This window comes from Podarcis pityusensis (assembly GCF_964106645.2).
Source record: "Podarcis pityusensis genome assembly, chromosome: 11".
NCBI lineage: Eukaryota > Metazoa > Chordata > Lepidosauria > Squamata > Lacertidae > Podarcis > Podarcis pityusensis.
In genome coordinates, this window is record NC_138036.1 from 26082160 (window position 1) to 26102832 (window position 20673).

The window sequence follows — 20673 nt, forward strand, 5'->3', positions numbered from 1 at the left end:
AACCGGGAGCCCAAAGGGGGCGGGGGCTCTGTCTCTCTTTCCTCCCGCCCCCCACCCAAGACAGCGAACGGCGAGGGGGCTCCGCCAAGGCGGCTTGGAAGCCCCCCCCCCCCGGCCTCCCTCTGCTCACCTTCACCACAGGCCCGGCCGGACTCCGGCTCTGCCTGCTCCCGGCATCCAGCCCCGCACTAGCCCCGACCTTGTTTACACCTAGCGCGGCCATCTTGGAGAAGGAAGGAGAAAGACCAAGAAGAAGCTGCCTTCGCCGCTCCCACAGCGGAGTGTCCCCCCTGGAGACGGGGCGGGGTTACGCGCCTACGTCACCAAAGAGAGCCGTAGGTAAAGGAGACAAACGTCAAAACACACACAACAAGGTCGCTTTCCCCGTATCTTAACCCGGTCTGTGGTTTCTAAGCACTGCGCATGTCCGTTTCTTGTCACTCCCCGTTTCCCACTATGCCATTGGCCGCCATGATAGCGGCGCCGAGGGACGTTAAAAAAAAAACTACAGCTCCCATCATGCATCACTTTGACAGCTCGCCTTTTCCACGGTGCAGGAAATAAAAGCGAGCAGAGGCGCCTATGGCGATACGGACGATCCAAAGAGCACGCTGGGGATTGTAGTTTCTGGCTCGATTGCGGAGGCGACTTGCATTGCGAGGAGCACAGCTGGGAGAAGGAAGCGGGCCAAAGCCGGGGAGAGAACCTCTTGTTCGCGGCCGGAGGAAGTTTGGCCTCGGCTGATTCCGTAAAGGAGGAAGAGGCCCGGGAGCGGCTGCGGCGATGGATGTTACCCAGCCCAAGCAGGAGCATCTCTTGGCCCTGAAAGGTACTCGCTCTCGCTTCCTCCGCTCCTTCGGATTTGGCCTGGGGCTTAGCAGCTGAAAAGCAAATCCTGCAAGGGACGAGGAGGAGAGAATCCAGCCCCGCTTCTTTTCTGCGGCGGCTCCCTTGGCCGCTGTTTTTAGGAGACCAAAGCGGGTGGGTCTGAGGCAATTAAACCTGAGAGGGATCGGCAGGTTGGTGGCCCAAAGCTAATTTGCAGGAGAAGTGGGGTATCCTTTTCAAAAGGTCGGTTCCTTATTCCACCTGCCAGGGCACGTTGTTGAATAAAGAGCTCGGAAAGTGACCCTAGATCCAGCCTCATTGGTTCAAGCCAGAGTGTGCACTCAGGAGGGGGAATCTCCCAACGTTTTCAGATTTCTTTTAAAAGAGAAGGACATCATCGCTTCCCTAGGAAATGATGTAGGGTGTTGGTTTTTTGTGCAGTTTTGTATAAGCAAGAACTGCATCTCAAAATCCATTGCGAAATCTTCAGTTGGTAGGCCTTCCTTGCGCTTGCCCAGCTATGAATCAAGAGGGACAATGTTGGTGCAGAACAAGCTTTCAGAGACGGGTGGTGTGTAAACATTTCTAAAGCAAGCGGGGCTGCAATATTATACAGCTGCTCCGGGAGTGAGCTTTGAAAAAGGGGGTGCCTGTTATCTTCTCATCAGCTCCCAGAAAATGGAACATTTCCTTGAACTAAAAAAAATCAAAAAAATCTGTCAAGCCTTAGATATAATCAGCTGCTAAAGAGGAAATCCCTTAATCCTTCCAATATATATCCTTTCTTTGTAACACAACACAAGCTACGGTATTTAGGAAAAAACCAAACCCATTTCTGCAACCTCAGATGGAAGAACAAGTTCTCACCTGCTTCCTTGAAGTCTCAGTTGTGTGAGTTTACCACATGGAAACATTCTCCTGAGAAAAAATGGCCACTAAGAGTACCATAAAAGCTGTGAAGGATGTGTGGAGAGTGCATTGATTGGGACCAGTACCTAAGCAGTTGTTGAAATTAGAACCCTTCCTATCTCCTGTCCCAGTATCCCCTCAAGTTCTTACAAATAATGAGTTGTTGAAAAAGGCAACTCTTTTTAAATAATTTCCTTATGGCGAAGTGGAGTGTATGAACATTACAAAGCACAATCCCAATACACCTCTGTAGGCAGAAATGCTTTAAAGACATTTCATGGCAATATATATTTCTGTAGTTGCCAGCAAGGAACACTAAATAGAGAAAGTACATATACATTGTGGAGTAAATGCTCTATAAAGAATTGCAGAGCATGCAAGAAAAAAGGGGGACCTTCAAAGTAAGGACCCAAAGATGCAGATTTGTGGAAGAATGGTTGTCATTGGAGTATCCTTCCTGCTTCTAAGGCTGAGAGAACTTTCCTCTGTGACAACACAAATAGCATAGACGGTACTTGGAACACTATCCAGTCTAAAATTGTGACCCTATGTGCATGCATACACTTCTGACGTTACCATGAACATGAATAATTTCAGTCCTCCCAGCTTCTCTTCCTCTTTTTTCAATTATTATCCTACTATAGTAACATTCCAACTCTGCTATCCTTCCTTCTTCTTAGGAGTCATAAGCAACAGCTACTACTACTGCATGAAAGCTTCCTGCCTGTGACAAACAGTATGTGAAGAAATTGTCATCAGGGCCACAGTGTGGAAGTAAAAGGGTTAAACCCCCCCCCACGCACTGCAGCCCCTGTTCCTGATTCTCCCCCTTCTGTGACTGCTATTTATTTGTTTAGCAATAAAAATAAACAATCTGAAAAAGCAAACCAGTAGAACAATAAATCTGATTTATATCACAACACCATGAGGATGAGAAAACCTATCCAGTCCAGCAAAATGCTTGCTCAGATAGGGATGTCTACATGATGCATAAAACCGATCAGCCTTGGCATCAGCTGAGTCCGTGAGGGGAGGGCATTCCACAATTGGGAAGCCGCTTTAGAGTTGGAAGGAAACAGTTATGCAATGCCGAGATATATGTTTAAGGCAACGTGTTTGGCACTCACAGAAGTTCAGACATTTGGTGCTGTATCATAGCTCCCTTACAGCAGGGCCATCTCACTTGATTAATTTCTGTATTGGAGAAACTTATATAGCATTCTGGTTTGAATTAGCAAACCCAGATGTCTGACAGAAACAAAAAAACTATAAGTCTGAGGGGGTGCTGTTGTGGTTTGGTTTTCCAACTGCATACGTTTGCAGCCCATTACACTTGCTACAGCCTTTTCTAGCGATAACTGCGTCAACATGATGGTGAATTTTAGTGGGAAAACTGCTAGCGTGTCTTATTACTTGCAATACTTCTGCTCTAGGTCCTGTTTTCTTCTGAACTGCACAGCACATGGCATGAAAAGATTCTTTTAAGTAATTATATCATTAGTGATGAAGCTGCTGTCCAAGAAACATTTAAAATAAGAACATGTGGATTCCTGTTGTACAAGCATGGAGGTGATTCTGCACTATCGAGCATGGCAAAGGGACCCTGCAGCATTGCAAAGAATCACAGAAGAGGCACTGAAAGAATTTCCTGTTAGGAAGCTCCCAAGTTTCATACCCTGGTTTCCAAATGACTTGCGCCAACTTCCCCTCAAACCTAAAAGAATCGCTCCAGTTATTTCTGGTGAAGAAGTAGAGCAAATAAAACAACATATTGCAGCCATAGAAACTGCTTGCTGCTCCCCATCTTATGACTGTACTGCAGGGCTTAAGGAATTCCATCCTGATGTAAAAGCTGGGAAGTGTTTGCAAGCTGAGCATGAAAGAAACAATTTTAGCAATTTGGAAAAGCAAACAGCAAGCAGCAAGCAGAAGCTGAGAAGGTCTTGGAGTGTGTCTCTTCCCAACTCTAAGCTCAAAGACAAGATTCTTCCTTTATCTAGAGAACTGCAGAGCACTTTAGACAAATTAAAGCTCCATGCATTCTATAGAGCCCAGTGGATAATTGAACCATCTACATTTGGTATTCAAACGTTGGAGGACATTTGGGTAGAGCTCAATAAGATGATCAAACACAATGAACTGCCATCATGTAATGCTACGATCCAGAGATGTGAAGGGCAGATTTCAGTTTTCTGTGACATACTGTACTGTGAATATGTTGCCAACAAGCTTAGAGAAAAATTAAACCTTTTGGGGAAAATAAATTTGTTTGTTCACAAATATGGAATCATACATAGTCTGTAGCTTTATAACAAGGCATTGCTACTTTCTGTGAAATGTTATATTTTAAATACACTTTGTTGCCTTACAATGTTTTTGAAAAAAATCTGTGGTAGTGCGGGGGGGGGGGGGGCAGTAGGGGAGTAATTAGCTAATCCTGGGCATTTTTCATTTTATTTAAATTAGAAGCCCTCCTTGTAGATTTCTTTGCTCACGTAAAAATAACTCATGCTTCTGAGCTATAGTAAGTCATGTTCTCTATATGTGTACACTTTGATTAGCGTATGGAGTCCTAGAAAATTAGAGGAAAAAGCAGGACATCTCAAGCAAACTGATCTCTACAAGACTGGATTATGCTTTGTTTTAAGTTCTCAAAAAGTCTGTGAATACTTAAGAAGATGTCCCTTGTAAAATGAATGCTCCTTGTAAGCCTGATGCAATGAATGAAATGACCTTCCACATTTGTTTGGAATGATTTGTCTAAAATTAATGAACAATAAAAAGAAAGGCTGCTGTGTTGGAGTATTAATTTCTAAACTTTAATTTTATGAAGCCCATCATGCTGATATATTTGTTTCCCTTTTTGTATGTTTGGCCTACATTTTTGCTTCCTATAGATTGTAATCACATCGGCAGTAGGCAGAATGTTGTCCTATTGGCCATTATGTTCTGTACAGAGGCAAGACTTCTTTGTGTTCTTAGCAGCCCTTAGAAAATGTATGCCATCTAAACATGGTCATTTGTAAGCAAATTCTATTGTAATCACATACCCTCCAACATTTCTCCAATGAAAATAGGAATGTCCTGTTCCTCCTCCTCCTCCTCCTCCTCCTCCTCCTCCTTCTTCTTCTTCCTGAGCATCTGACTGGGTTGCCCCAGCAGCTGTGGGCTGCTTCCAACATATATAAAAACATAATAAAACTTTAAACATTAAAAAGCTTCCCTGTAGAGGGCTATCTTCAGGGGTTGGATAATGAAAATTGGGACATACTAAGGAAAAGCAGGACATTTTGGGATCAAATCAGAAATTGGGACAGCTTCTGTAAATCCAGTACTGTCCCTGGAAAATAGGGACAGTTGGAGGGTCTACAATCGATAGTTTGCAGGCTTAATATCTTAAGCCTGCAAACAGCCTTAATATCTACATTTGAATGAATGGGGAAAGCTTTAGTTGACTGGACACGCCCCCCCCCCCCAGTCTGCCTTAGGGGGAGTCAACTGGACCAAAACAACTGCTTACAAATGGTACTCTCAACATGGTTGGATAAGGATGAAGGTGGTTATGAGTATTGTGTTTTGTTAAAATGATTTTTGTAATTATCATAAAACATTTTTTAAAATATTGGTGAGATTTTTAAAAAATAGATATGCATGCTTTTTGTCTTTGCTCAAGTATCAGTGTGAATGAACACTTCCTGCATTTCTAGTTGTTTTCACATTAAGCCCAATTTCATCTCCTTTTCTTGTGCTCAGTACAAACAAACAAAATACATAAAACTTGGGCAGAATTCCAGGGACAAGGTAATATCCAAACAGGTCTTATGGTTCTTATTTTGAAGTTAAATATGTTGAGCTTCTAGTGAAGTCCTGGTGATGAGGTGTGTGATTAATGTGGAATTTGCTTTCTAAATTCACAGTAATGAGGCTGACCAAACCTACTTTGTTCACCAATATTCCTGTGACCTGTGAAGAGAGAGACTTGCCAGGTAAAATTTGTTATGGTATTAAATAATACTCAAACTCTGGTAGATCTACATATAGAGGCACACTGCTGTTAGATTTGTTGTTAGGCCAGTGTATACCTGAAAATACTGTACTTGAATGTGTGGAGTGTTGCTGAACAATACCAGTGTCAAATATCGTAGTTAAGTTAAAGCTCGGGGATTGTGACCAGTAGTTTGCCTGTGTGTGAACCAGTGCAATTGCGATACTTCATGAAACCTGGGTTCTGTAGGAAACTTTTCTGCTAACAATGTACAGGTTATTGCATGTTTCTCTCCATTGGCAGAGGCCAGTAGGAACACACTTATGCACCATCCTAAGTCCCCAGTCATCAGCATAGTGGGAGTGTGGGTGTGTTAGTACAGTCCTAGCAAGCAAAAAACTCAGTAATGTGGAATGATTGATGTTCACCACTATGCGGAGCACATGGACATTTCAGATCCCTTCTTTTTCAAACCAGAGTACAGAAACTTAAAATTTCTTTTCCTTTTTTTGGCATTGCTTCATTTATTGCCATGTATGCCCACATGGAATGCTTTCCCTGCAACACCCCATAGAACTGAGAGACATGAAATGATAGCTTTTCAAAACAACAACAAAAATCAGAAGATCTCAGCTAGCAGGTCTTGCAAGAATTCATGAGAACTGGAGCCAGTGTTTGCCAAGAAGTTTCTGGGTCGCTTTTCCTTCCAAAGATAGCAGATAAATTACTGCTGAAGGTTTTTATTGGTTGTTTTTTTTAAAGAAACAATAAAATTCACGGAACTACAAAAAGTCTGTTTAAACCGCTATTTATACATATTACAAAACTGCTTAGAGTTGCTGGTTTAGAACTCTGCCATTTAGTATGGCAAAAAGATTAAATGTCCTTTCCTTCTAACACAAATGCCACTTCACATTTATTTTCAATTGTATGTTCAGATGAAAATATATTAAAATAAGTTAAAAGCCAGTGGCTAATCAATTAAAATATTTAATTAGTTTATATAGAAATATCAAGATAGTTGACCTGACATATAATTTTATATTACTGCAGGAGATCTGTTTAACCAGTTAATGAAAGATGACCCTTCCACAGTAAAAGGAGCAGAAACATTAATGCTTGGGGAAATGTTGACTTTGCCTCAGAATTTTGGGTAAGAATTGTATATAGATGTGTAGATTTGTTGAGATAATTGTTTTATGATCTCTAGTCCTGTGCAGAACTGTCCTAATATTGTAAATACCAGCGGTTTCAGTTGTACTTGCTTCCAACTTAGAATGCTCTTAGGCAGGGGTAGGCAATCTAAGGTCCGTGGGCCAGATGCGGTCCAACCTCCTTCTCAATCTGGCCTCTGGATGGTCTGGGAATCAGTGTGTTTTTACATGAGTAGAATGTGTGTTTTTATTTAAAATGCATCTCTGGGTTATTTGTGAGGCATAGGAATTTGTTCATTCTCCCTCCCCAAATATAATCCGGCCCACCACATGGTCTGAGGGATGGTGGACCAGCCCACGGCTGAAATAGCTTGCTGACCCCTGCTCTTAGGACTGTGGCCTAAGCCTATCTTCCTTGTCCTTCCTATGGATAATGTCTATTATTATTCTTAATTTCCCTCTGCCACAAACCGTTTCCAAGGACCTCTTGCGTTACAGGGTTAGGAAGCCATCTATTATGGTTTCTAACTTTGAATCAGTGGTACCTCTGAGTAAACAGTCATTGGATGAAGCATGAAGAGATCTTTACTGTTAAACAGAGGTGGTGAGTTAAAAATAAAGCTAGCAACTACCAGACCATGATTTTGAATATAAGAACATTCCTTCTGCTTTTGACTAAACCTATCTAGTCCACCATCCTCTTTCCCACAGTGACCGATCAGATAGCTATGGAAAGCCTGCAAGCAGAATGTAAGGACAATAATTCTTTCCCATTCTTGATTCCCCAGGCAGTGGCGTTGCCTATGAACCTGGAGGTCTCATATAGCCATCATGTTATCCTTATCTTCCACACATGAATCTGCCTAATTCCCTTTTAAAATCTGCACAACATACTCATATACACATCCATGCTGTGTGCCTTAGCTAGCTCAGACTAGCTTACTTATTTTAATTTTGTTTGTTCTTGTCAACACTCTGCTGTGCTTAGGCACTATGTTAAGTACAGTGGTACCTCGGGTTAAGTACTGAATTCATTCCGGAGGTCCGTACTTAACCTGAAACTGTTCTTAACCTGAAGCACCACTTTAGCTAATGGGGCCTCCTGCTGCCGCCTCGCCGCCAGAGCACAATTTCTGTTCTCATCCTGAAGCAAAGTTCTTAACCTGAAGCACTATTCTGGGTTAGCGGAGTCTGTAACCTGAAGCGTATGTAACCTGAAGCATATGTAACTTGAGGTACCACTGTACTGAAACCATAAGATTGTCTTCAGAGGTTTTGAGCCTTGTGCATGCAATATCATCAATGCTAGAAGATGCAAAAATGGAACTCTATAAGTATGGCTTTCATGGTACAATAACAGAAGTCCATGCAGTTGTTAAAAGTGGGCAATAATAGATTTTAGAGATTTATTCAAAGCAATGGTTTTAACAGTTCTCTTTTCTCCTCCCTTCTTGAACAGAAATATATTCTTAGGAGAGACATTTTCCAGCTACATCAGTGTACATAATGACAGTCACCAAGTGGTAAAAGATATTTTGGTAAAGGTATGTTTGTTCTTATCAAGTAGTTTTAAGTGTGTTGTTAAGGTAATTAATCAGTTAACGTTTTTCTAGTTGAAGGAAACTTTGAACAAAAACAATGGGGGGTGTCTAAAGGTAACAGGGTAAATTGTAAAGGCATATTCTTTTTGCTTGCTATATATTTTTGAGGCAGTGAAAGTAGGTTTGTTCTGCACTTTTCTTACCCGTTCCAAGTATATTCCAATGGAAAGTTCTACTGTACAACCACAATCGTGCAAGAGAACATTACAATTACATGTTAAGCTTTCAGGATGCTTGGGCATCACATCTTCTCAGTGGACAGTGCCCAGATTTTTAATGAATGCCTTGGGGAAGATGGAATGTAAAATCAGTTAAAGCAATGAAAAACCATTTTCAATAATACAATTAAATCTCTCTTTTATTGAAGAGTTTTTTTGTTCTTAATTCCAAGGCTGATCTACAGACAAGTTCGCAGCGTTTAAACCTTTCAGCCTCTAGTGCTGCAGTGGCAGAACTCAAACAAGACTGTTGTATCGATGATGTAATACACCATGAAGTAAAGGAAATAGGAACGCACATGTAAGACACATTATACTCCCCCCCACCCCATTCATAGGGTTGTATCTAACGGTAGCTTGCCAAAGGCAGGACACCTGCTTGTTGCCAATCCCTCCTTCCCAGTGTGTCTCCCTCACTCCAAAAAAAGCCTTTCGAAAGATATGGGGAACTCCTGGAACAGTATAGGATATGGCACAGAGAGCTGCAGTTGATCCCGTGGGGAATGGTACCTTGCATTAAGAGAAATGCTTCTGGTAGTCTAAAACCATTTGTAAACTTAATTTAGTTTTTCCCATTCTGTAAAAAATAAATAAATTGCCAAATATGTTCAGAATTCTGAAGGAGATGAATTGCAAATTTGCATCATTTGCTCCATTTCCCCATTCTCCTCCCAACCTGGAAACACAAGCAAGACTGAAAACTAGTTAAACCCCACTGAATCATTTGTCTCTTTCAGCTTAGTGTGTGCGGTAAGCTACACCACACAGACAGGTGAGAAGATGTACTTCAGAAAGTTCTTCAAATTTCAGGTATTAAGCTGACATAGCTGGCAGTGTTGACTGTGATTGAAGATATCTAACCCTTTTCTATCTCTCTGTCTCTTCTATGCTGCCCGTGCTTGCAGCTTTCTCCAGAATTTATCTGGGGCAAATTTGGTGGTGGTGCAGTTGTTGTTAAGGTTTCTTTTAATGTTGGGTTTGTCGGTACAAGTTCGCATCAGCGTCAAAGTGAAGTGCAAGAGAGGCTAGTACCGTAATGTGAATCAGAAGTCCCCCCAGCAGCACCTTCTAGGTCCATCCCTCTAGAAACGACCAGAGCTATCGTAGCACCATGTCTCCCAGGTTGAACCCCAGAAAGTCAATAGAATCGGTAGCCACTGATTCTATACTCTGTCAGTCCACTATACTCTGTCAGTCCAGTCCTTATCATAGGTCATCTACCAAGTTGTCTGTAAGCCAAGTCAGAGACAGATTGGAATTAATCCAGAATGAATGAATGGATGATGGTAGGTAGGTAGGTAGATATGGGTAAAGTTGCAGAAACCAGGGATGCCAATACCTCACGGAGTTTAGAAGTGGGGAACCTTATCTGGGTCCTCTCCTGGTAACTTTAAAAATAACCAAGTGAAGAGTTTTGATTTGGAAGTTTGGCTTTTAGGGTAGAAACCCCAGAACAGCATTACAGAAAATACCTTCTGAGGAGTGAGGTGTCTGTACATAGAGGAATCAGGTATCATAAGGATATGGGGTTCCTGTGCCTTTTAACAGCTACATAATGTGCAAAAAATGAAGACATGAAGTTTTCCTAGCATGAACTTGCAGAGATGAAGGTAGTGGCATCTGCTGAATTTCTGCCTGTTCCACATCTGTCAAAGGTATAGTTGCCCAATCATAAAGTCATGAAGATATGGCAGGTAGCAAACGTAGAGTTAAACAGTAGCTACTCCACAGGTGACCCTTGTTGAAAACATAGCTAAATTTCAGCATGGTTCCGGAGGTGAAGGTGCAGAGTGCTACTGCTTGCTTCTGAAACTGCAGGTGCTCCTCTCGTCTCTTGCTCTCGTTTCCGGGAGGAGCAGGGAAGGAGCAAAGCACCTCTGTTTTTAGTAACATGCACAAGTATTTCCATATACTTCACTATGATTTAAAGGTGAAACTCTTGCATTAAAGTGGCATGCAAACAAATTATTTAAGAAGAATAATTTAAGTCTATTTGCAGTCTGTCTTGATTTCAGGGTCAGAATCGCTGATATGCAAATGAAAAGATTTTATTTATTTGTCGCGTATATAAAACCTGATAATTGATATGCTTTGCTCCTTTAATTAGAAAGCTTAGCCAGCAATTGATAGTGTAATTGCTTGCAGCTGATTGGCCACTGGCTGACTTCCTTCCAACAGCAGAAGCTGGGAAAAAGCAGCATTTCTTAATTAAAGCTTGTGGAAATTAAAACTGCTAATTTTGAAATGCATCATTATATTAAAGAGTATGATCGTGACCTATATGACACTCTGGTATAAAAATAACTTTTGTGGGAGAGGTTTTTTGCCATGCTACTGTAAAATCCTTTTACCTGATCAAAATGTGGAAGCGTCTGTAGACATAGGAAAGAAAAAGTGGGATGTGTAAGCTGGGTTCTTCCACTGAAGTAAACTTTGGGGTTTGCTTATATGGACGCAAGTTAATAACTTTACTTTTGAATTACTCAGAAACAGGTAGTACTTAGTGCTGATGAAGGAGTTTGATAAATCTCCCTTTAGTATTTATTCTTTTTTCAAACAGGTCCTCAAACCGCTAGATGTGAAAACAAAGTTCTACAATGCTGAGGTAAATGCAGAATATTGTATTTAGTGCTTGGTGTCCAAAATTCTGAAGAGGCTCTTAGTGAAAACTTGTTATATTGGGAATTAAAATGGTGGTTCTTTTTCAGGATTATAGATCTAGATCTCCCATTTGAGATATAATAGGCCCATTTCATTATCTGTTCTGTTAAACCCAGACAAATAAACAGAACTTTCTCACCTGGCAAAGCATTTTTAAATTATTCCTTTCTACATAATATTAATCTTTTGTCTTTTAGAATTGACAGGTGTTGGCAGTTTGACCTTACGCACTTTTTATTAGCTGGAATGGCCACAAAATAGAAAAAGACAAAAATCTGAGGAGATAAACTTAGGAAAATAGAGCTGAAAGGATTGTTTGAAAACTAGGTGAAGGAGTGAATTTGTTTAACTGTACTTACAGTATTTTATTTTTAAAAAAATAATAAACCAAGTTGTATGTTAAAAGCTACTAAGAAACTACAAAATACCCCAAAGGGCATGCTAACAGTGGAACAGAGTCCATCAGAAAGTGGTGGACTCTCCTTCCTTGGAGGTTTTAAAGCAGAGCTTGGACGGCCCTCTGTCAGGGATGCTTTAGTTGAGATTCCGGCATTGCAGGGAGTTGAACTGGGTAACCCTCAGTTTCCTGTCCAACTCTACAGTTCTATGATTCTGGCATAAAATTTCTGTATGCCAGCTATAGAAAATGGCTGCCTAGCTATTACATCTTTGGAAAAATATAATGATCTTGCCCTCTTTCCTGGCCGAGGGTGAGGAAAACAGGTGAGTACAAATCTACACCTTGCTCTCCTCCTCACTTTAATCTATCCATTTGTCATTGCCATCACCATTTGGGGAAAATGTGGCTGCATATTTAGTTATAATCCATTTTAAAAACATTTGTTTCATTATCAACTGGATAAACTTGTGGTTCAGATTTAGTCAAAAAGGCAGCTACCTTATTTAAAAACGGACATTATTGATGTTAAGTAAACTAATACTAGGTGGTATGCCAGAGTAGAATTACTTGTCAGGTCTGTGTGACAGTAATGCAGCGGGTGCGGATTTCCCCATCACTGCATCTCCATCCTGAGATAGGTGCAACTTGATGAATTATAGAAAGACCTTTGGGTCTTAAAGGCACAGTGCCTCTGACAGAGATGCTCTTCAAGTGCACTTGTGCCCGTGATGGGATTGGTAATTCCCTGAGTTGTTGGCCAAACAATATTTAAAGATACCTAGTATAAAGGGGGTGGGGGGATTGAAAAATGTAAAGGTTGTTATGGTACCGAATTAAGCTTTTGAAGAAAGGCAATTCATTGGGAGGTGCATTTAGCACTTGTCCTTTTCCAATGGTGCTTTCAATTTTCTTGTAGCTTATTAATTACAATGGGAGCTTTTGTTATAGGATGATGTATAAATACATGCAGTTAATATGCAGACTGGCTCAATTTAAAACCCGAGAGTCATCAGTAAACAACTTTCCTTCCCATATTTAAGACATTGTGCATTAATAGAGTATTTGTAAGATTAACGGGTCCTCAGTTTTCCCCCCATATGGAAGTATTCAGCCAAGTAATGGACTTCTTCTGTGAGCATGTACTGGTTTACCATTGTGTTCATTGTGCACTCCCTGTGTTTGCCATTTCACATAATTTATTTCTTCATTATACCATATGCTGACATGGTCTTATTTCGAAATAAGATTTCTTAGTAGTGAGCCTTTCATTTTTATTGCCAGTTTACATTTCTCTCTTACTAATGCTGTCTTGTTTAGAAAGTACCAAAAAAAATGCAGAAAGGTGCATTTTATTTGAAACTTAGTTGTCCTCCTTTTTTTCTTTAACATTTAACCCTAATTTCTCTAATGTTTTCTTTTTTATTTTCCCATTAGAGTGACCTCAGTTCTGTGGTAATTTTATTTATTATTTATAAATATGTATGCTTGTCTTCTGTTTGTCTTTCTGCCTGTTACTAACATTATTTGGAAAACATAATGGAAAAGCAATGTTTGTACACATAGATATTGGCTTGTTTCCCCTTTCTCCCCATACTAGCTCTCTCCTTGCATCCATTGTTTAACAGTATTTTGCAGTTCAGACTTCTGTACTGAATAAATATTTCAGTAAACTACTGTGACTAGGAAATTAATTGTTGACCACAGAGCAACAATGATATTCCTAGAGGCGTACTGTTGAGGCTCCAAAAGCACATGGGCCGGGCTATTTTTGTTGCAATTTCTGTTGGGAGCACAACATGTTTCATTGGGCAAAAATTCAGTTTTCTGCAAATCTTATGAAACATTTGTTTTATTTATTTACATAAGAACAGCTCTGCTGGACCAGACCAAAGTTCAGCATTCTGTTCTCACAGTGCCCAGCCAGATGCCTATGAAAAGCCCCCAAGTAGGACATGAACATGATAGTACTTTCCCAGCTGTGAACCTCAGCAACTCATATTCAGAGGTCTGTTGTCTCTGATGCTGAAAGTGTGATTTGTCATGAGTGACTAGAGTGGGGTGTCATGGTCTGGAATAGTTCTGGGCCTGTCTGATGATTCACAAAGCCAGAATGAGTTATGCAAAAAGAAAATTAAAGTTGTATAAGAAATTGCATTAAATTGAAGGTATTGGGTTGGAGGCCAATCTATCCTTCTTCATGCAGAAAGATTTTTCATTCTCAGAAGGGCTTTTACAGTACTGGCTAGAATGTCATGTGAACAAGTGAAATGAAATTCAGTGGCTATAAAATCTCTTACACAAGCCTAGTATTAGATTTGTTCATCACTTCCACATCTAAGGAAGTCTCAAGTTTACTTATAGCCAAAGCAAAATAAAATACATAGCAAATGTATCCATTAAGGCAACACTGCATGCTAACCATGTACATCCACCAATAGTCTATTGTAAACAAGAATATCTTCTCTCCTCCAATGACGTGTGAAGAGCCTACTAGATCAAATGCAAGCTTCCTTGGGGAGAGTGTTGCACAAGCTGGTGGCTGCCATTGGAAAGACCTGTTATCTCATTGCTAACATCTTAGCATCTCTTAAATGGGAGCACACAGAGAAGGACCTTGGGTTATCTTAAGAGTCCCAAGTAGGTTTATACGTGGAAAGACCATTCTTGAGGGTTTGGCCCTCAAAGGCAATTTTTAAAAAAATCATTTAATTGACTAGTATAGCACTTCGCAAAATTCTGCTAGTGCCTATTTTCCTTCCAATGTGTTGTGCAAATTTCCTTACGTAATTTATATATTTTTCACTATTTGGAATAGTGGTCTTTACCTGGTAGTGTTTCTTGTGTTTGGTGGTATAAAAGTACACAGAGCCTTGCATGTAGGCTTGTTTCATATTAAATCATGGCAACATTTCTGTTATCTGCTGTTTTTGTGAAGACACTGGATGGGAGGAGAGAGACAAGATATTTCACATCTTTCTTTATATGTTTATTAAAACTCTCTTCAAATTTATGAATGCATGTGGCAATGATTCTAACGGTGTAATTGCAGTTCAAATCTTAATGTGTGTGCTATAATAATCCAGGAAATTTGCTGTGAAGCGCTCTGATCGAATCATGCTATTGAGACTAATCATGAGAGTAAGACTAATCAACCCCTGCGTCATTGTAAGCTACCTTGCTTTTTCATTATGCTGCTTGGTTTTGTTTTCTTCCCTCAACTTGGCTCTTGCTAAATTTCTGGTGGTTGCTGTTTTAAAAGACACTGATGGGAAATTTGGAAAACACAAGATGTAAGCAATGGATTTATGGGATATTCTTTCAGAAGAGTAGAAAAATATTAAATCCCTAGTGCTAGAAGACACGATAGTACCAGTACTTAAGGTTTTTTAAAAAAATTAAAAGCAAGATAACTGAATTTTATTTGTCATTGGTGTTTTGCTTGAATACATAATACTCCCCTCCCTCTAATCTAAGAAGACCAGAAGCTGTTGCTTCTATTTTACAACATGCACTGCCTTTTTTTAAATACAAATAATAGGCCAAAATTAACCAAAAGTACAGATCTAATAGTGTTAGGTGACATCAGCATAACATGATAACCCCAGAAAGACAATTTCTAGGACAATAAAGATCAAACCTCTATTCACCTGTTGCTTTCTGGTCTTCTCAGCCACTGACAGGAATTTTTCCGCTGCCAAAGAGACTCCAGGAATTTTGTCTAATAGGTAATTTACCTAAAAGTTTGCTGATCTCCCAGCAAAGAGCCTGAAAGGGAGTATTCTGTTTTAGATTAACCACTGTTTAAGAATCAGACAATATTCTAAACTGTGGCTAATCTTACAGTGGTTTGAAATGAGCCAGCTTCACAAATTGTGGCTTGCTTTTAGAATCAACGACCATTGGTCCAGGTTTGCAAAAACAGAAATGAAAGCTGCTGGAGAGGGAAGGAGTAGTATGTGAGGCTGAGGCTTTCTCCACCTTGTAAAACTAAGCTAACGTCTGACCCACCCATTGTCTTTTGATGGCCCTCCAAACAACATCGAATGTGAGAGGCTGGAATTGTTTTACAGTTTGCCACCACCATTCAAAATCCAGTTCCAACTCAATTTTTGATAAACGGTGGAAAATAGGCATGGGGCTATCCTGTTTTCAGTTACAAAAACCAAGTATGCCCCTTTTTCTTGATGGGATTTTCCATTTTACACAGAGCCTCCACATGCCTGTAATCAGATGTGATGTTGGAGCCTTTGATCGAGTGGCTCCCATCGTTCCTCCCCTGCAGGCATCCCTTTGATTGTCAGCAGGTTTTGATTGCAGCTTTGAACTGCCAGAAACGTCACACTGCTTTGCAGGACCGAGATCTTGCAGAGACATTTAAGCAGATCACGTTTGTACCATGTCCCCGGTTAAGGGACATGCAGTTGATAATTGCATCAAGTTCTTTAATTATTGAGATGGGAAAGACACTAGGTGTCTTAGAACCAGAAATAAGGTTGTTGGGGTAGTAGAATATTAAGCTCTGTGCCATTATGAAAGTTTATAGCAGAGACTAGAACAGTTCTTAGGTCAATGTGAACAGTTTGTGTAGCATGCCTCTAAACCCCTGTAACAGTTCATACACTTAAAAAAACACCCATTAACAATATTTTCTTTGTATGCAGCCTGGTGCATCATTAATCTGGCATGGCATGTGTCTGTTGTGCATTGCACTCATTTTACATTTATAAAGTGTTATTTCTTTCCTTTTAAAAGAAAATCTGAATTGAAGTGGACCGTTGGAGCTCAGCTTGCAAGTCCCATTTAGGCCATATAGACACTACCTTAGAATAGGAAAATACGACAAAGTTTTCCCAAATCCATTGTTCAGCACTATTCCAGTTGACTAACATTTTTGCTTCTACTGCTCTCTGTTGGGATAAAGACTTTTCTCGCATTTAATGACTGTTACTTTTGATTTTCAGGCATGAACTAACTGCGTTTGTGGTTTAATGTTTTTCAAACACTTGAGATGCTGGAGCATTTTGTCAGTTGAGATTGTTTTTTTATTTAGGCGTTTTCTCTGCTCTTTTAGACTGATGAAGTATTTTTGGAAGCTCAGATTCAGAATATCACAACCTCTCCAATGTTCATGGAGAAGGTGTCACTGGAACCTTCTATTATGTACAACGTAGCAGAATTAAATGCAGTCAACCAAGGTGAGGACAGGTAAGGGCCTTCTTTGCTTCTTCATACTGTACTGGCTACAGTCACGCATCATGGTGCTTGTATCTTCATGTATCAATAACTGAAGCTATACGTGCGCTGATGAAGCTGTTCTTGCAAATGGACACTCTTTGCTGTGGTTCCTTGTATTATGGGCCCAGAGTACAGTCGTACCTTGGTTCTTGAACGCCTTGTGACTCGAACGTCTTGGCTCTCAAACCCCGCAAACCCGGAAATACGTGTTCTGGTTTGCAACTTTTTGGGGAAGCTGAATGTCCGACACGGCTTCTGCGGCTTCCAGTTGAGTGCAGGAAGCTCCTGCAGGAAGCCTCACCTTGGTTTTCGAATGTTTTCAGAAGTTGAACAGACTTGCGGAACAGATTCTGTTATACAGGTTTATTTATTATACAGGTACGACTGTATAATTTTGTGTCATACTGCTTACTGTGGTATCTTGATGACCTTGCTACTTTTGCTTTTAATTTAAAACGTTGGCATATACCTCAATTCATTTTCTATGAACTCTTTTAACTATCACCACCATTTGTATCGAAAGATTACTGTAGAATATAGTCCAGTGTAGCGTAGCAAATAGGTGGTCTAGCCAGTTTGAGGCCCCCCCCCCCCAAATTTCTATATTCCTCCCTTCCAAACTTTCGCAGAAACATCTTGCTATCTTGCTTGTCTTTTAATTTTTTTTCTCTGCTAAGCCTGATTTCCTTAAAACTTCTGGAAGCAGGCTACTTTCTTTCTTAACTGAAAAGGCAACCCAAAATTGTATCTGATAGCCAATTCACTGGATTTTTGTCGAAAAGTCCAATTTTGAGGTACAAGCTAAGGTAAACCTGCCCCTTCTCTTCCAGTGTGTCAACATTTGGTTCAAGAACGTATCTGCAACCTATGGATACTCGACAGTATCTTTACTGTCTTAAACCAAAGCAAGAGTTTGCAGAGAAAGCTGGCGTTATTAAAGGTGTGACAGTCATTGGAAAGCTTGATATAGTATGGAAGACAAACTTGGGCGAAAGGGGAAGGTTGCAAACCAGTCAGCTCCAACGAATGGTAAGTATTTTTCAGAAGACTCTCTTTAAAGACAGAAGGGAAATAGTGAAGAGCCTGTGCAGATACAGCTTACCTCTGAATATCAGGTGTTGGGAGGAAAATTTAGAAATTGAAAAAACATTATTGGAGTAAATAGACCTTGATGTGATCCATCGGGATTCTTCTCAAGTTCTCATTAATATTACAGTTTATAAGACCAGAAATATATATACAGCACTTTTGCTGGAACATAGAACAGATTCTTTTCAGCGGTCCCCACCCCAAATACGGAATTTGATTCCAAGTGAGATCAGGTATATTTCCTCCCTTGCTTAAACATGCCTTGTTTACATCAGTTTTTTTCATCAGGGTCTTTGGGGCCAATGCTAATTATTTGGGGAATGACCATAGCTCAGTGATAAGAGCATCTGCTTTGCGTGCAGAAGGTCCCAGGCATCAACAGGCACAGCTGTGAACGTCCCATCTGAAATCTGCTTTTGGTCGGTGTTGACAAGACTGCACTAGATTGACCAGTGTCCTGACTCATTTCAAGGCTGTTTCACGCTGCTCTTTGAGAACTAGATGGCTTACCGTATTTTGTTGTTACGCTGGCTTGTATGTTCCTGGGATGAGACTGCCTTAACTTGTTTTACTACTGAATGTTGTGGATTAATATTTGTCTGTGGTTGTAAACTGCTTTGCCAAGCAACTTTGCCTAAAAAGTGATCTAAAACCTGTTTAATTAAATATCAACATATAGTTAAATACAACACTACTTGAAAGCAGTGGCTTGTGCACTCATAAGGAGAAAAGGCTGTAGAGGTTTTACTCAAGAGTAGACCTATTGAAATTAATGCACCTAAATCATGTTCTTTAATCTCAGTGGGTAAAACTTACTTAAATGCAGAATTGTATCTTAATTGTATCTTAAAATTTACTTATATCCAGAATTGTACTGTAAATCTCAGTTTTTATGTTTTCTTTCTGAAGATGTTTGAGGTTGCTCCTGTTCATAAAAACCCATATGAGGACTCCCAAGTACATCAGCATAAACATGAAATTTGTAATGTTACATATACTTCTCCAGAATGTCATCCTACGATTCACTTGTAGTGCCTTTCAGATGTTGCTGTGAATTATAACTTCCATCAGTCCTAGCCACAATAGCCCATAGCTGAGGATGGTAGAAAGTGGAATCCATCGGAAGGGGACCACAATGGCCATTTCTACTCTAGTACTACTGCTTGTCTCGTATCCCCCCCCTCCCCCCCCCCCTCTCTCTCTCTCTCTCTCTTTCTCTCTTTCGGTGTGGGTGTACCTTGCTAAACTTTTAATGCTTTCTTAGGCTCCAGGTTATGGTGATGTCAGGGTTTCGTTGGAGACAATTCCGGACACTGTAAACCTGGAAGAACCGTTTGATATTACATGTAAAATAACAAACTGCAGGTAATGAAATTACTTCCCCTCCTGCCATCTCTATTTTTTAAGAATTGTAGTTTGAACTGCTTACCGTTTCCAGTCAAAGGGGTAGGTTTTGTAGAGATAATTCACCCAATGTTTTAGATGTATTAGAATACTGTTTGCATTCAAGGTTTTCCTTACTGCAGGAATATATAATTATTTTTAAGGTGATGGAAATGGTTTGTTTTTTAAATGAACATTCCTAGATATATATAATTTTGCCCCTCACTTGCTGAGATACAGTGGACAAAGTAGATTTTAGAATTCCAAAAATATTTGTGGTTTTTATTGATGGAGAGGAGAGAGAGGCAGTGACCTAGTTGGTCCAATGTGCTGAAAAAGATGTGTGTATTTGTATTACATAAGGACTTCATTTTTAAACCATTTTAATAATCAGAATTTAAAAGAAATACATGTTTTAATTATCATGCTGGCTCCTGTTGGGCAATTACTAAGCCACAGGTTTGTTGGAAGCACTAAATGATTTAACCACCGTATGCATCACCCTGAAACCTTTTCTTTCTAACCATAGAAAGAAGGCAGCAAAGAAAAAGAAAAACACATGAACTGGTGTGAACTGGCCCTTAGACAAATTGAGATCTCTGTTAATTTATTATTCTTTTCCATCCAGCAGTGAAAGAACCATGGATCTGGTTTTGGAAATGTGCAACACTAATTCCATTCACTGGTGTGGGGTGTCAGGAAGGCAGCTGGGCAAACTGCACCCAACTTCATCCTTACACTTGACACTTACGCTGCTTTCATCTGTGCAGGGACTACAGGTAAGATCTCCCGCTTGGGCATTGCAATCCTATGTGGGGTTGGAGGGAGTAGCTGTTGGGCTTGTGTCTGTAGGGCAAAAGGCTGGGGGGTGTTTTCCTTTCCTCTGTCCCTTGACCTTTCAAGGGCAGACCACCTTCTCCACCCATGGAGAGAAACTGAAAAATCCAATTGCCCTGGAATTTCTTTCCAAGAATGGCGGCATGGGGTCCTTATAACCTATATAAGGTGATACTGTTGAGTTATAGGGCTCTTACGACCAGTTCAGAAGCCTGTTACGTTTCACATTGTCGATCCTTTTTTCTCCCCCTTTCATTTTAGACTGTCTCTGGCTTGAGATTAACAGACACCTTTCTGAAGAGAACGTACGAGTATGATGATATTGCACAAGTCTGTGTAGTTTCTTCCAAAATAAAAGAAAACTGAAAGTGAA

The 20673-nt window shown here is 40.3% G+C and overlaps 2 protein-coding genes across 6 annotated transcripts in view; one reads left to right on the forward strand and one right to left on the reverse strand.

Moving 5' to 3' along the window:
• The window catches only part of TRIM23 (tripartite motif containing 23), a gene marked incomplete at its 5' end in the record, with an annotated part of 14357 nt that extends 13544 nt beyond the window's left edge, over window positions 1-813 (reverse strand). Inside the window, one exon of one of the 2 annotated variants that reach the window (XM_080972651.1) lies at window positions 397-813. In XM_080972651.1, the coding sequence (XP_080828777.1) occupies window positions 397-813 (417 nt within the window). The other variant, XM_080972652.1, reaches the window with a different exon arrangement.
• On the forward strand, window positions 689-20673 carry TRAPPC13 (trafficking protein particle complex subunit 13). Of its 4 annotated transcripts, none has more exons than XM_080972951.1 (13): window positions 689-829; window positions 5655-5723; window positions 6776-6875; window positions 8336-8420; window positions 8869-8996; window positions 9433-9505; window positions 11256-11300; window positions 13191-13208; window positions 16828-16961; window positions 17822-18020; window positions 19345-19445; window positions 20092-20242; window positions 20562-20673. In XM_080972951.1, the coding sequence occupies exons 1-13, from the start codon at window positions 784-786 to the stop codon at window positions 20664-20666; spliced, it is 1254 nt and encodes a 417-aa protein (XP_080829077.1). In that variant the 5' UTR covers window positions 689-783; the 3' UTR covers window positions 20667-20673. The 4 variants fall into 4 exon arrangements, with proteins under 4 accessions (XP_080829077.1, XP_080829078.1, XP_080829079.1 ...); XM_080972952.1 differs by having other exon boundaries at window positions 20095-20242; XM_080972953.1 differs by lacking the exon at window positions 13191-13208.

Bases quoted from the DNA above. Each gene is read 5' to 3' on its own strand.
- TRAPPC13 (XM_080972951.1), top strand. From the start codon at position 784: ATGGATGTTACCCAGCCCAAGCAGGAGCATCTCTTGGCCCTGAAAG. The intron at 5,724-6,775 runs GTAAAATTTGTT...ATATTACTGCAG, and splicing joins TGAAGAGAGAGACTTGCCAG to GAGATCTGTTTAACCAGTTA. The intron at 8,421-8,868 runs GTATGTTTGTTC...CTTAATTCCAAG, and splicing joins TAAAAGATATTTTGGTAAAG to GCTGATCTACAGACAAGTTC.